The sequence below is a fragment of the Bison bison genome, unplaced genomic scaffold, assembly GCF_000754665.1.
Source record: "Bison bison bison isolate TAMUID 2011002044 unplaced genomic scaffold, Bison_UMD1.0 scf7180017864503, whole genome shotgun sequence".
Lineage (NCBI taxonomy): Eukaryota > Metazoa > Chordata > Mammalia > Artiodactyla > Bovidae > Bison > Bison bison.
The window spans coordinates 6,724,043-6,740,315 of NW_011495061.1; the positions used below are offsets into that span (position 1 = coordinate 6,724,043).

The 16,273-nt window shown below is 37.4% G+C and overlaps 1 protein-coding gene across 1 annotated transcript in view; it reads right to left on the bottom strand.

Annotated features, from left to right (window-relative positions):
• SBF2 (SET binding factor 2) overlaps positions 1–16,273 on the bottom strand; it is a 502,701-nt gene that overhangs the window by 272,231 nt on the left and 214,197 nt on the right. The window contains exon 3 of the mRNA XM_010829324.1: positions 9,709–9,846. Coding sequence (XP_010827626.1) covers positions 9,709–9,846 — 138 coding nt within the window. The remainder of the gene's footprint in view (positions 1–9,708; positions 9,847–16,273) is intronic.

A 16,273-nucleotide genomic window follows, 5' to 3' on the forward strand; every position in this document is an offset into this window, starting at 1 on the left:
GGCAGGTCAGGTGGTCTGGTATTCCCATCTCTTTCAGAATTTTCCACAGTTTATTGTGATCCACACAGTCAAAGGCTTTGGCCTAATCTATAAAGCAGAAATAGATGTTTTTCTGGAACTCTCTTGCTTTTTCCATGATCCAGAGGATGTTGGCAATTTGATCTCTGGTTCCTCTGCCTTTTCTAAAACCAGCATGAACATCTGGAAGTTACAGTTCACGGAAGCCTGGCTTGGAGAATTTTGAGCATTACTTTACTAGCATGTGAGATGAGTGCAACTGTGTGGTAGTTTGAGCATTCTTTGGCATTGCCTTTCTTTGGGATTGGAATGAAAACTGACCTTTTCCAGTCCTGTGGCCACTGCTGAGTTTTCCAAATTTGCTGGCATATTGAGTGCAGCACTTTCACAGCATCATCTTCCAGGATTTTAAAAAGCTCAACTGGAATTCTATCACCTCCACTAGCTTTGTTCATAGTGATGCTTTCTAAGGCCCACTTGACTTCATATTCCAGGATGTCTGGCTCTAGGTGAGTGATCACACCATGGTGATTATCTGGGTTGTGAAGCTCTTTTTTGTACAGTTCCCCTGTGTAATCTTGCCACCTCTTCTTAATATCTTCTGCTTTTGTTAGGTCCATACCATTTCTGTCCTTATCGAGCCCATCGTTGCATGAAACGTTTCCTTGGTATCTCTGATTTTGTTGAAGAGATCTCTAGTCTTACCCATTCTGTTGTTTTCCTCTATTTCTTTGCATTGATCGCTGAGGAAGGCTTTCTTATTTCTCTTCGCTATTCTTTGTAACTCTGTATTCAGATGCTTATATCCTTCCTTTTCTCCTTTGCTTTTTGCCTCTCTTCTTTTCACAGCTATTTGTAAGGCCTCCTCAGACAGCCATTTTGCTTGTTTGCATTTCTTTTCCAAGGGGATGGTCTTGCTCCCTGTCTCCTGTACAATGTCACAAACCTCCATCCATAGTTCATCAGGCACTCTGTCTATCAGATCTAGTCCCTTAAATCTATTTCTCACTTCCACTGTATAATCATAAGGGATTTGATTTAGGTCATATCTGAATGGTCTAGTGGTTTTCCCTACTTTCTTCAATTTAAGGCTCTTTACAGCTGCCCTAAGAAAATATTCAGTTTGCCTGTGGCCCATTCTCACCATGAGTTAGGAACTTCTTCTCTAGACCAGTGGTTCTGTAACTTTAGTGCACAACAGGATCACTGCTGCTGCTGCTGCTGCTGCTGCTAAGTCGCTTCAGTCGTGTCTGACTCTGTGCGACCCCACAGACGGCAGCCCACCAGGCTCCCCTGTCCCTGGGATTCTCCAGGTAAGAACACTGGAGTGGGTTGCCATTTCCTTCTCCAATGCATGAAAGTGAAAAGTGAAAAGTGAAAGTGAAGTCGCTCAGTTGTGTCCGACTCTCAGCAACCCCATGGACTGCAGCCTACCAGGCTCCATGGGATTTGAGGGCTTGCTAAAACCAATTTTTGAGTCCCACCCCTAAAATTTCTGATTCAGTAGGTCTGAGGTAGAATCCAAGGATTTTCATTTCTAACAAGTTACCTAGTGATACTGATATTGCTTGTGCAGGGATCAGTTATGTCCAACTCTTCGCAACCCTATGGATTGTAGACTTCTCTGTCCATGGGATTCTCTAGTCACGAGTACTGGAATGGGTTGCCAGTTCCTCCTCCAGGGGATCTTTACTACCCAGGGATTGAACCCGCATCTCTTAGGTGTCCTGCATTGGCAAATGGGTTCTTTACCTCTAGCGCAAACTGGAAAGCCCAGAGATCATGCAGTTTTAAATTAATCAATATGAGAATATAAAAGAAAATAATAACTGTAACATATATTCTATATGCCAGACACTGTTCTAAGCATCATAAGAGTGTAAATAATTCATTTATACAATCAAGAACTTATTAAATACTATTTTCCAGTAAGGAAACCAGAACTCCCTGGAGAAATGACATTCTAATTTTGAGTCACAAAAAAGTACAAAATTAGCCTATTCATCTTAGTAAAAAAGTAAATAATCTGTCAAAGACTAACAGAATCAAAATAAATAAAAATCACAATTGACTGATTTAAACATACAAAAATCCATAAGTTTATAATTTTTAATTGGTCACTGCTTCCCTGGTGGCTCAGAGGTTAAAGTGTCTGCCTCCCATGCAGGAGACCCGGGTTCAATCCCTGGGTTGGGAAGATCCCCTGGAGAAGGAAATGGTAACCCACTCCAGTATTCTTGTCTGGAGAATCCCATGGATGGAGAAGCCTGGTAGGCTACAGTCCATGGGGTCGCAAAGAGTCGGACACGACTGAGCGACTTCACTTCTTCTTCTCACTTCTCAAAGATGGCTAAAGGGGTTCCCTGATAGCTCAGGTGGTAAAGAATCGGCCTGCAATGCAGGAGACCTTGGTTTGATTCCTGGGTTGGGAAGATCCACTGGAGAAGAGATATGCTACCCACTCCAGTATTCTTGGGCTTCCCTTCTGGCTCAGCTGGTAAAGAATCCGCCTGCCTTGCAGGAGACCTGGGTTTGATCCCTGGGTTGGGAGGATCCCCTGGAGAAGGGAAAGGCTACCTGCTCCAGTATTACCAATCTAACTGTAGTCAATGAAAGTTCTATTTAATAACTGAAATTCAGTTAATAAATACAGAAAGAATAATAGAAGGAAGAATTTACCTTTTGCAATTCTTGCTTAAATAATGTATTTAGGCAAAGATCATCAGTAGACCCAAACTAAGTGAAGGCTGGCACCACCCCAAAGCCACAAATCAATCTTAACAATACTAAAAGTAGAACAACCAGAAGTTAAGTTTATCTTGATGAGATGCAATAGGAAGTACAGTACAATCTTTGAAGTGGTCTTGATTTAAAAATTGAATGTGAATCCAATCAAGCCTCTAGATCTAAATATTACTTTAAGGAAACTATGGAGAATAGAGATATAATGGAGAACAGAGGTAAAAATAATATGGAGAATTAATCAGCCCAATCCAGAATACAGAACTTTGTATAGAACAAATGACCCAATTTCTCTACTGCCCCCAAAAGAGGGCCTGTTACAGAAAAAAACTGAAGAAATATCAACCAAATATAATGTGCAGAATTTGCCTGAATAAGTCAAGACAAATTTTTAAATTTAGAAATATGTAAGTTAGATATTAGATAATATTAAGGGATTATTCATTGTAATTAATTTTTAAGTATTATAATGGCAGATTGGTAATGTAAAAAAAAATCTTTATCAGTTAGAGATATACACTAAAATATTTGGGGCTTCCCTGGTGGTTCAGGTGGTAAAGAATCCACCTGCTAATGCAGGAGACCCAGGTTTGATCGCTGGGTTGGGAAGATCCCCTGGAGAAGAGAAGGGCTACCCATTCCAGTATTCTTGCCTGGAAAACCCATGGACAAAGGAGCATGGCAAGTTACAGTCCGTGGGGTCACAAAGAGTCAGACATAACTGAGGGACTAAGCATGCGTGCAGCATGCACACACTAAAATATTTGCAATAATTTATGGTGTCTGGGGTTTGCTTTAAAATGTCTCTATTTAAAAAAAAAGGATTTAAACTTTAAAAGACCAACAAAATTCTGACAATTTTTAAAGCTGGGTCAAGTGTAATGGGATTTATATACTACTCACTTAAATTTTGTTTTAAAAAAAATTCCCATCTAAAAAACAAAGAAAATAAAACCTTCATTATCCATCTCCTATGTGTCAACGTTATTCTAAAGTACATTTATTCATTTTGCTCCTTTGATCACACTTGGTTGCTGACATACCAAAATGTCTTTAGTTTGAACTGTATTATTATTGGTTCATAAACACACTTACAGACTCATTAAAAGATTCTAAAATGATACACATCCTAAGTTGCTTCAGTCTTGTCCAACTCTATGCGACCCCACGGACTGCAGCCCACCAGACTCCTCTGTCCATGGGACTCTCCAGGCAAGAATACTGGAATGGGTTGCCATTTCCATCTTCAAGGGATCTTCCCGACCCAGGGATGGAACCCATGTCTCTTAAATCTCTTGCATTGGCAGGCGGGTTCTTTACTAGTGCCACCTGGGAAGTTCAAAAAATTTAGACAAGTCCATCTTTTTTTAGGGTAAGTCATATAATAAAGCACCTCACATCTATCATATTTTACTGATTACTTAAAAAATGTTATAATCACATTGCCTAACTGAATAATTCTGGGAATATGTTATCAAAAATTTAATGCCAAGCTTTTGCTTGTGTTTTTTGACAGTGTTACTGTAACTTAGAAAGATAAGAGCCAACATTTTTAAAGTTGCACAATTATATTTTGGATGGTTTGTGTCCCTAAGTTCCTCTTCTTTAGACTTCCAAATAATGTGTCATAGTATATTTGGTATGAAATAATTCACACCAAATGAGAATTAAAAGATCTATTTTTGAATTGATGATATGATCCAAAAATAAAAGAAAAACACATTTTTTAAAAAGGACATAGTTCACTGTTCACATTGAAAATGGGAACAACATTAATGATGACCCAAGAAAGGAACATCATCTGGACTTTAATATTATCTTTTTCAAATATTACCTCATTGTTTTTACCATTTTTTTGGACCAATTCCAAAAGATATTATCTCTCGATTCTTCACAAAGAAAAGCTCTTATATAATTCTGGCTGGCGTCTACTACCTAGGTGAACTTATACAGGAGCTAGAAATCTTATAACTTAAACTTGAAGCAGACTCTAACTTTCTGTAAGGTAACTGTGAATACTAAATAAATTACAATGCTTTGGTCCAGTTAAAGTGGCAAATAGGAAAATATTTGAGCTAAAAAGAAAAATAATTTTCAAGTGTTAATTCTAAATATATGAGAACATTGGAGAAGGCAATGGCACCCCACTCCAGTACTCTTGCCTGGAAAATCCCATGGGCCGAGGAGCCTGGTAGGCTGCAGTCCATGGGGTTGCTAAGAGTCAGACACGACTGAGCGACTTCACTTTCACTTTTCACTTTCATGCATTGGAGAAGGAAGTGGCAACCCACTCCAGTGTTCTTGCCTGGAGAATCCCAGGGACGGGGGAGCCTGGTGGGCTGCCGTCTATGGGGTCACACAGAGTCGGACACGACTGAAGTGACTTAACAGCATGAGAACATTGATCTTGGTTTTTAGTATTATTTATTAGTCAAATGAGCCAGAGATCCTTGAAGTATTGGCTGATTTAAAGACTGGAGCAGGGAAGGAAAAAGGTGATCCTGGAACACCTTGTTATGACAGAAATTTTTAAAATGCTTTAAAAAAAAAACTATTGTGGGGTTTTGACAAGACAACACAGGAACCATTCTGATGGGGTAATCACTGGTCAAATCTTAGACAATCTGTGTATCACAACAGGGAAAACCATTAATTATATACTACTGAAGAAAAAAGAAACTAGAATACATGAGATCATATCTCACATAGATAGACAAGACAGAAAAGGTAAAATGTCAACTGCTGACTGGTAAAGGTACAGATAGAGGGTGTGCACAGTTGGAAAACAGTCATTTTGCAACCATCATACTAAGCACTGGCATAGGCAAGAATCATCACTAAATGCTAAATCTGGTGGGAGTGTAGAGGGATAATTAATTAGTTACAGAATATTTAGTCTTAAAGTATCTTACCACACACAGCTTATTAGTTCCAAGAAAGAAAAAAAAACAAGCAAGTATACAATGGAGATATCTGACAATCACCAGACCAGGTACACAAAAAGAACATCAGTAGGGCAGGCTGGTAGCAGACAGACATTGTGTACTTCCAGATATGTGCCCATAGAAGGACATACACTTGGTATTTCAAATGCTGGTAGTATTCCAGCTACTGGTGGATAACCTGAATCTAAAGTGAGAGATATCAGAAAAACAAAAAATGTTAAGAGTTCTATTTAAAAGAGGTGTTCGGACCTGCATTATTTGAAAATGTCAAAGGCTGAGCAACTATTTCAGATGAAAACAGACATAAGAGAAATGATAATTAAATGCAACACATGATTTTTTTAAACTACATCCTATATTGGAGGACCAAAAAAAGGCAGTGGGAAGGGCATAAAGAACATTAGGTCAAATGACAAAACTGAATATGGATGGTAGAGGAGATAAAGGTGTATTACCGATGTCGTTTTCTAATACTGATAACCATACTATGCTTATGTTAGAAAAAAAAAAAACTAACTCATGAAATACACACTGAATACTTTAGGGCAAAGAGAAATGAAACACACTAATTTGTCTCAAATAGTTCAGAACAATGTGTGTCTATCTGTCTATCTAAGGAGAAAGATGGTGTGGAGTAGGGGAAGGAGAGTGGGGTCTATTAAAGATAATTAATATTTATGATAATAAACATCTTAATCCATTTAACTGTTGATGGTCTCTTAGCTTGTTGCTGTATCTTGGCTATTGTGAATAATGCTGCAATGAACGTGGGAAGCAGATATCTCTTCTATACCCTATTTTCATTTCCTTTGGATATATACTCAGAAGTAGTACTGCTGGATTTATAAGGCAGTTCTATTTTTAATTTTTTGAGGAATTTCCATTTTCATTATCCATAGTATTTCCCACCAATTCACATTTCCACCCACCGTTCACAAGGGTTCCCTCTTATCTACAGTCTTGTATACACTTGTTGTCTCTCATCTGTTTGATAACTGCCATTCTAACAGTTGGCAGTGTTAGGTGATATTTCATTATGTATGAGGTGATATTTCATTATGTTATTGATTTCCATTTCCCTGATTATTACTTACTTCTGCTAAGCAACAACAAAAAAATCCAAGTCACTGGCAAGACCTTTGTTAAGGAGTTTATCCCCAAGTGTTTACTTTTTTTAAGAGCTTACTGTTTCATTTATTTCCACTCTGATCTTTGTTATTTCCTTCATTCTATTAATTTTTGGCTTAGTTTTGGCATCTTCTAGCTCCTTACAGTGTAAACTTAATTTGCTTATTTGAGGTTTTGCTCTTTTCTTAATTTAGGTGTTAATTACTATAATCACTGTAAATTTCCCCCCTTTTGGTTCAGTCAATAAATTTTGGTATGTTGTATCTTCATTTTCATTTGTCTCAAGGTTTTTTAAATTCTTCTTTACTGTATTCTTTGACCCACTCAGTAGTGTATTATTTAACCTCCACATAGCTGTAAATTTTCCAGTCCTCTTCTTGTAATTGACTTCTAATTCTATACTTCTGTGGTTGGAAAAGAAGCTTAATATAATTTTAATCTTAAATGAATTGACTTCATTTGTGGTCTACCATATTATCTATCCTAGGGAATGTTCCATGTATGCTTGAGAAGTATGTGTATTCAGCTGCTATCATAGGGAAGGTTCTCCATATGTTGTATAGAGGCACCTTCAGGAATATGGAAATAAAAGAAATTATTGCATTCTCAGAACTAACTTATATTCAAAAGATCAACAGGGAAATGAAAGGTCCCTTCAAAGAGACAGTGAGGCTCTCAAATAGAGAACATTCTTTCTCATCAGAATGAACTGATCAAAATGGGAACTGAATTAACTAACTGTGTTGGCAACATCCACTTGAATGCTATCTAGGACAGAAATGATTAGAATCATAGACATTTAAGTTTTCTGTCTGCACTGACAGCATGTTATTGTTGTTTAGTTGCTCAGTCGTGTCTGACTCTTTGTAACCCTATGGGCTGCAATATGCCAGGGTTCCCTTTCTTTCACTATCTCCTGGAGTTTGCTAGACCTTATGTCCATTGAATCAATGATGCCATCCAACAATCTCATCCTCTGTTGACCCCTTTTCTGCCTGCCTTCAATCTTTCCCAGCATCGGGGTCTTTTCCAATGAGTCAGCTCTTCGCATCAGGTGGCCAAAGTACTGGAGCTTCAGCTTCAGCATCAATATTTTAATGAATATTCAGGGTTGATTTCCTTCAGGATTGACTGGTTTGATCTTCTTGCTGTCCAAGGGACTCTCAAGAGTCTTTTCCAACACTGCAGTTCAAAAGCACTCAGCCTTCTTTATGGTCCAATTCTCACATCTGTACATGACTACTGGAAAAACTATAGCCTTGACTATACAGATAATTATTAATTTAAAAAATAGTTGGCCCTGAACAATGCAGGATTCAGAGATGCCGATTTCTCTGTGCAGTTGAAAATCCACACGTTACCTTCACAGTTGGTGTTCTGTATCCACATATTCAACCAACCATGGATCGAGTGTTTACTGAAAAAAAACCCATGTATAAGTGGACCTGTGCAGTTTAAGCCCATGTTGTTTAAGGGTCAATTACACAAATAATTGGCTGTGTTAATCTGGCAGGTATTAAATCTCTGACATGAAAAATTCCTTTGTTTGATTCCACAATCAAAATGAATCTGATTTTGACATGGCTTCCCACAAAGATCTGACAATAAGGAGAAAGTGTGCTGATAATATAGATAACATATATTTTGTTCTATATAAACTTTTAACTTTTCACTATAAATTAAAAACCAGCATACTAGTTTTAATACATTGCTCTAATGAACTTGGATAATGTGAGTCAGTACCATGAAAGTTGGTTTGTTTACTCTTGTAAAGGGAAATTTTTGCATCAAGAACATTCAGACCATGGCATTTAATTAAAATAGCAAAAATAACAAATGCTCCTTTGTGAGGCCACTTCAGAAAGCACAGCAAATAATGCAAACTGACTCCCTCAACATCCTGCAAACTGTTTTATAGTTTCCTTCTCATACTATAGAGACTTAATTTGTGCACAACAAATTAACAAATAACAACAAAAAAGTTTTTCTGATTCCTTTGTGGGTGGCTGGAGGGGGGAATCTGTAACCAATCTGACTTACACAAGGAAACAACCCATATGGCACTAAAAGCAGGAGTCACCAACACGTGGCAGTGGCTGCATGTGGCAGAAAGGGTTTTTTTTTTTAAGTGCAATTATTATGAAGGTTATAGTGGTGGTTCAGACAGTAATGAATCTGCTCATGATGCTGGAGACCTGGGTTCAATCCCTGAGTCAGGAAGATCCCCTGGAGAAGGAAATGGCAACTTACTCCAGTATTCTTGCCTGGAAAATGCTCCCCAAAGGAGCAATACTTTCTCATAATATCTTTTCTGAATAAATTAGAGGCAGTATTTAGTTATCTGAAACAGAGAGAACCCCAACTAATACTCTGAAAGACCAGTACTTTTAATTACTTTTAATTTCTATAGTTCTAGCCTAATAATTTCAGTACCATCATTGTGATAATACCACCACCAATAATAATGAGTTAACAGTTACTTCCGTGCTTAAAAAATAATATCAAGCATTGTGATAAGTGATTTATAAACATTCTGATTAAATGCTCTATATTCTGTGAAAGCTACCTCAGGAGAAGGACTAAAAGGGACAAACCACAGCTTCACCATGAGCAGATACAAATCTTCTTACCAACCAATTTGCAGATGTGCTATTCTTAGAAATATGTAGACTATAAATAATATTTTAAAGAAGAACAATTAATCTTGGACAATTACTTTGCCTTTTTGCTCTCTTCAATAATACAGTACCTCAGCCTTTTTAAAGTAAATCACATAACTCAAACTTGCAGTTCTAACAAAAACAAATATAGCATAATAAACAGATTCCTAAAAAGGTGCCCTTTGGCTATAATTTGGCTAGAAAAGTTATTGCACCTGAAGATTGATCTCTGCTTCATAAAAGGTTAGACACGAGCAGTAATGTCGATCTGAGTCAATATCCGTCAGGACCACCACAAAAAACGTTGGTTGCTTCCTCTCTCTGGACAGCTGCCATCCGCCAGGCTGACAAAACTAAAATCAGATAGAAAAAAATAAAACTGTTACATCTGAAAAGTATAAAGGTAAATTTATTATTTATATATCTTTTAAGAATGTTCAATGTTTTCTCATTTACAAAAATTTTTCAGATATGTCACTTCAGCCATTATTTTTAAAATCAATCACAAATTGATAATATTAGCATACTTCCACTAATGTGCATATGCGTTTTAAGAAGACAGCCTAGATTTTTCCAGAGATGCCACACATTCTGAGACCTAAGTTGGCATCCATAGGAACAGAGCACTGAGATGAAAGTTTTGTGTCATTAGAACAAATCATGAGGTAAGCTGAAGATAAAAGTACTCACTTCCTACCATGGATGGAAAATAGAATTATTTTAAAATATCATCATTAATCTAAGACTTCAATTCAGAAAAATAGGCTTTGCTCATCGAGACAGACCACATTCTGGGCTATAAAATACATCTTAATTTATTTAAAAGGATAGAGTTCATATAAAGCATGCTCTCAGACCACAGTAAAATTAAACTAAAAGTCAGTTACAGAAAAATGGCTGGAAAATCCCAAAATACTTGGAGATTAAATAATAAGACACTTCTAAGAATCTCAAAAGAAATTTTCAAATATATTTAACTAAATGAAAATATAACAACATTTGTGGGATTCAGCAAAAGCACTGCTTGGAGGGAATTTTATAGCAGTGAATTCATATATTAGAAAAGATGAAAATCTAAAATAAATAATCTAACTTTTAGGAAACTAGGACAAGAAGAGCAAATTAAATTCAAAGCAAGCAGAAGAAAAGAAATAATAAAATTAGATCAGAAGTCAATGAAATCTATAAAAGGAAATCAATAGAGAAAGGCAACAAAATCTAAAGCTAGTTCTTCAAAAAGAACATTAAAGTCAACAAGCCTCTAGCCAGACAAACTAAAAATAAAAGATACACATTATTAACATCAAAAATGAAAGATGACACATTACTACAGACATTAAAAAGATAATAAAGGAATACTATGCATAAGTCTACGTCCACAAATTTGATAATCTACATAAAATCAGTTTCTTGAAAGACATAATCTGATAAAATTCACCAAGAAATAGACAATGTGAATAGACCTAGATCTATTAAAGAATTTGAATCAACAATTAATAATCTTCCAAAATACAAAGCATCAGGTCCCAAAAGGTTCATTGGTAAATCTTAACAAATATTGAAGACGAAACTAAAGCATCCTCTATAATCTCTTCCGTAAGACTGAAGCACAAGAAATACTTCCTGACTCATTCCATAAAGCCAGCATTACCCTAATACTAAAATCAGAAAAAAACAATTTACAATAAAACTACATATCACTGAGCTTCCCTTGTAGCTCAGTTGGTAAGAATCTGCATGCAATGCAGGAAACCAGGGTTCAATCCCTGGGTTGGGAAGATCCCCTGGAGAAGGAAATGACAACCCACTCCACTATTCTTGCCTAGAGAATCCCATGGATAGAGGAGCCTGGCAGGCTATAGTCAATGGGGTAGCAAGAGTCAGACACGACTTAGAGACTAAACCACCACCACACATCTCTCATGAACACAGTTGCAAAAAGCTTCAACAAAATATCTGCAAATTGAAAATACCAACATATGAAAAGAATTACACACCAAGACAAAATAAGATTTATTTTGGGTATGCAGAGCTGGTTCAACATTTGAAAACCAATTTATCACATGAAGAAGCTAAACAAGAAAAAGTGCATGATCGTATCGGTAAATGCAAAAAAGGAATTTGAGAAAATCAAATACCAATTCACGATAGAAACTCTCAGCAAAGTAAGGATAGAGGGGAAGTTCCTTAACTTGTTAGAAAAAAAAAAAAATCTACAGCTAACAATATACGTAATGTTAAGAAACTAGATGCTTTCTAGCTAAGATTAGGAACAAGGATGTCACTTCTTACCACTACTTTTCTAAATTATACTGAAAGTCCTAGCTAATACAATGAGTCAAAAAAAAAGGAAATAAAAGGTTTACAAATTAAGAAGGAATAAGTATAACTGTCTTTTTACTCCCAAATGACATGACTGTCTCTGTAGAAAACCTGAAAGTAATAAGCAATTACAGCAATGTTCCAGGATACAAGGTCAATAAACAGAAGTCAAGTCTCCTATATATACCAACAATGATCAAGTGTCATTTGATATTAAAAACACAATACTATCTTCATATATTAGCACCCTCAAAATGAAATACTTAGGTATAAACCTAATAAGCTATGTATAATATATATTATATATATATAAATTACAAAACATTGACAAAGGAAATCAAAGAAATAGAGTGATTCCAATGTTCATCAATAGGAAGACACGATACCGTCAAGTTTCAATTCTTCCCAGCTTGATTTATAGATTCAATGCAATCCCCCCAAAATCCAGCAAGTTATTTATGGATATTGACAAACTAATGTTAAAGTTGATGTGGAGAGGCAAAAGACCCAGAAGAGCCAACTTAAACGCAAGAGCAAAGCTGGAAGAGTGACACCATCTGACTTCAACACTTACTATATAGCTACAGTCATCAGGACAGTGTGGTGCTGGTGAATGAAGATACAAATAGATCAATTAAGAACAGTGAGCCCAGGAACAGACCACGTGAATACAATCAACTGAAGTTTGACAAAAGAGCAAAAGCAACACAGTGGAGAAAAGACAGTGTTTTCACAAATGGTGCTGGACCAACAAAATATTCATATACAAGAAAGTAAATCTAGACACAGACTTTGCACCCTTCACAAAAATAAACTCAGAGTGGACCATACATCTAAATGTAAAATACAAAACTATAAAATATCTAAGGATAACACAGGAGAAAACAAAGACAATATTTGTTTGGGCAATGACTTTTTTGATACAACCCCAAAATTATAAACCAGGAAAGAAAGAGTCAATAAGTCAGACTTCATTAAAATTCAAAACTTCTGCTCTGTGAAAGACACTGTCAAGAAAATGAGAAGATAAATTAAGGACTGGGAGAAAATATTTGCAAAACACATATCTGATAATGTATTATCATCCAAAATATACAAAAGAGATTTTAAAACTAAATAATAAGAAAGTGAACAACTCAATTTAAAAGACAGCAAAAGATCTGAATAAGATTATTGTTGCTCAGTTGCTAAGCCATGTCCAACTCTTTGCGAACCCATGGATTGCAGCATGCCAGGCTCCTCTATCTTCCACTATCTCCTGGAGTTTGCTCAAATTCATGTCTACTGAGTCAATGATGCCATCTAATCAATCTAATCCTCTGCTGCCCTCTTCTCCTATAGCCGTCAGTCTTTCCTAGCATTGGGGCCTTTTCCAAAGAGTCAGCTCTTTGTAGCATGTGCCCAAAATATTGGAGCTTCAGCAATAGTCCTTCCAATGAATATTCATGGTTGATTTCCTTTAAGATTCACTGGTTTGATCTCCTTGAAGTACAAGGGACTCTCAAGTCTTCAACACCACCACAGTTCAAAAGCATCAATTCTTCAATACTCAGCTTTCTTTATGATCCAACTGTCACATCTGCATGTGACAGGTGGAAAAACCATAGCTTTGACTATGTAGATCTTTGTCAGCACAGTCATGTATCTGCTTTTTAATATTCTGTCTAGGTTTCTCATAGATTTCCTTCCAAAGAGAAAGCATCTTTCAATTTCATGGCTGCAGTCATGGTCTGCAGTGATTCTGGAGTCCAAGAAAATAAAATCTGTCACTGCTGCCAATTTTTCCCCCTTCTATTTGCCATCAACTGATGGGACCAAGTGCCATGACCTTAGTTTTTAGAATGCTGAGTTTCAAGCCAATTTTTTCACTCTCCTCTTTCACCTTCATCAAGCAACTCTTCTTGGTTTCCCTGGTAGCTCAGCGGGTAAAGATTCTACCTGCAATGCAGGAGACCTGGTTTGATCTCTGGGTTAGGAAGATCCCCTGGAGGAGGGCATGGCAACCCACTACGTATTCTTGCCTGGAGAATCCCCATGGGAAGAGGAGCCTGCCAGGCTACAGTCCATGGGGTCGCAAGGAGTCGGGCATGATTGAGCGACTAAGTACAGTGCAAGATAGTAAGAAACTCTTCAGTTCTTCTTCAGTTTCCTTCTGAATAAATCTCTCTCCAAAAAAGATACACAGAAGGCAAATAAGCATATGAAAAGATGTTTAATATCATACTTCATAGTTCAGTTCAGTCGCTCAGTCATGTCCGACTCTTTGTGACCCCATGAACTGCAGCACGCCAGGCCTCCCTGTCCATCACAAACACCCGGAGTTCACCCAAACCCATGTCCATTGAGTCAGTGATGCCATCCAACCATCTCAACCTCTGTCATCCCCTTCCCCTCCTGCCCTCAATCTTTCCCAGCATCAGGGTCTTATCAAATGAGTCAGCTCTTCACATCAGGTGGCCAAAGTATTGGAATCTCAGCTTCAACATCAGCCCTTCCAATGAACATCCAGGACTGATCTCTTTTAGCATGGACTGGTTGAATCTCCTTGCAGTCCAAGGGACTCTCAAGAGTCTTCTCCAACACCACAGTTCCAAAGCATCAATTCTTCGGCGCTCAGCTTTCTTCACAGTCCAACTCTCACATCCATACATGACCACTGGAAAAACCATAGCCTTGACTAGACGGACCTTTGTTGGCAAAGTAATGTCTCTGCTTTTGAATATGCTATCTAGGTTGGTCATAACTTTCCTTCCAAGGAGTAAGCGTCTTTTAATTTCATGGCTGCAATCACCATCTACAGTGATTTTGGAGCCCCGAAAAATAAAGTCAGCCACTGTTTCCCCATCTATTTGCCATGAACTGATGGGACCATAAGGGACTGCAAATTAAAAGAATGAGACACTGCCATATACTTATTAAAATGGCCAAAATACAAAATAATGACAATGCCAGATGCTGACAAAAATACAGGACAACAGGAACTCTCACTTATTGCTAGTGAGAATGTAAAATGGTACTACTAAATTGTAAGAGAGTGTGGCAGTTTCTTACAAAACTAAACATACTCTTACCTAAAAGCCAAATACGTACCCAAAGGAGTTGAAAACATATATTCACACAAAACCTGCACGTGGATGTTTATAGCAGCTTTATTCAAAACTGTCAAAATGTGGAAATAACCAAGATATCCTTCAGTAAGTGAAGGCACATCCAAGTGAAGGGATATTTTATTGCACTAAAAAGAAATGAGCTATCAGGCTCCCCCGGTGGCTCAGTGGTAGAGAATCTGCCTGCCAATGCAGGAGACATGGGTTCAATCCCTGGTCCATCAGGATCCCACATGCTGTGGAGCAACTAAACCCGTGTGCCACAACTACTGAGCCTGTGCACTAGAGCCCAGGTGCTGCAACCACTGAAGCCTGCACACGATAGGGCCCATGCGCCACAAGAGAAGCCCCATGCTGCAACTGGAGAGCAGTCCCCATCTCGCCACAATGAGGAAAAAAGCTTGGGCAGCAACCAAAACCCAGCACAGCCAAAAGTAAATAAAATAAAGAAATGAGCTATCAAGCCATGAGAAAACATGGAGGAACATAAATACACATTACTAAGTGAAAAACAGTAGTCTGAAATGGCTGCATATGGTAAAATTCCAAATTTATAATATTCTGGAAAATATACAGCCATAGAGAGCAAAAAGATTAATAGTTACCTATGGCAGGGAAGACATAACAGGCAGAATTTCAAGGATTTTTAGAGCAGGGAAGCTATTCTGTGTAAGACTATAACTGTATATAAATATTATTATGTATTCATCAAAATCTTTAGATGTACACCAAGAGTGAAATCTAAGGTAAATTACAGCTTTCGGTTCCTGAGGACATGATCAATGTGAGTTCATTCATCAACTGTGATAAATATATCACTGTGGTGGGGGATACTGATACTGTGGAAAGCTGCATGTTTGGAACTGAGAACACATGTGAATTCTCTGTAGTTTTTGCTCAATCATGCTATGAATCTAAAAGTACTCTAAAAAGTAAAGCTACTTCTAAAAAGATGAAAAAGAGAATATCTTGTTAACAGTATTGGAGAAATGGAACAGAAATAGAAACAAGCTCAACAGTACAGAAGCTCTCTGTACCAGGTTACCTTCTTTATCCCGCTTAGTAACTGTGCAGTTTCAGCATTTCATTCACCCTTTAAGAACCTTAGTTTCCTCATCCATAAAAGGCAGAATATTAGTACCCATCTACTAGTACTCCAGATTTATACTTTACGTATACAGATTTATACAGTTTTATACAGTTATACTTTAGAACTGGACATGGAACAACAGACTGGTTCCAAATAGGAAAAGGAGTACGTCAAGGCTGTATATTGTCACCCTGCTTATTTAACTTATATACAGAGTACATCATGAGAAACGCTGGGGTGGAAGAAGCACAAGCTGGAATC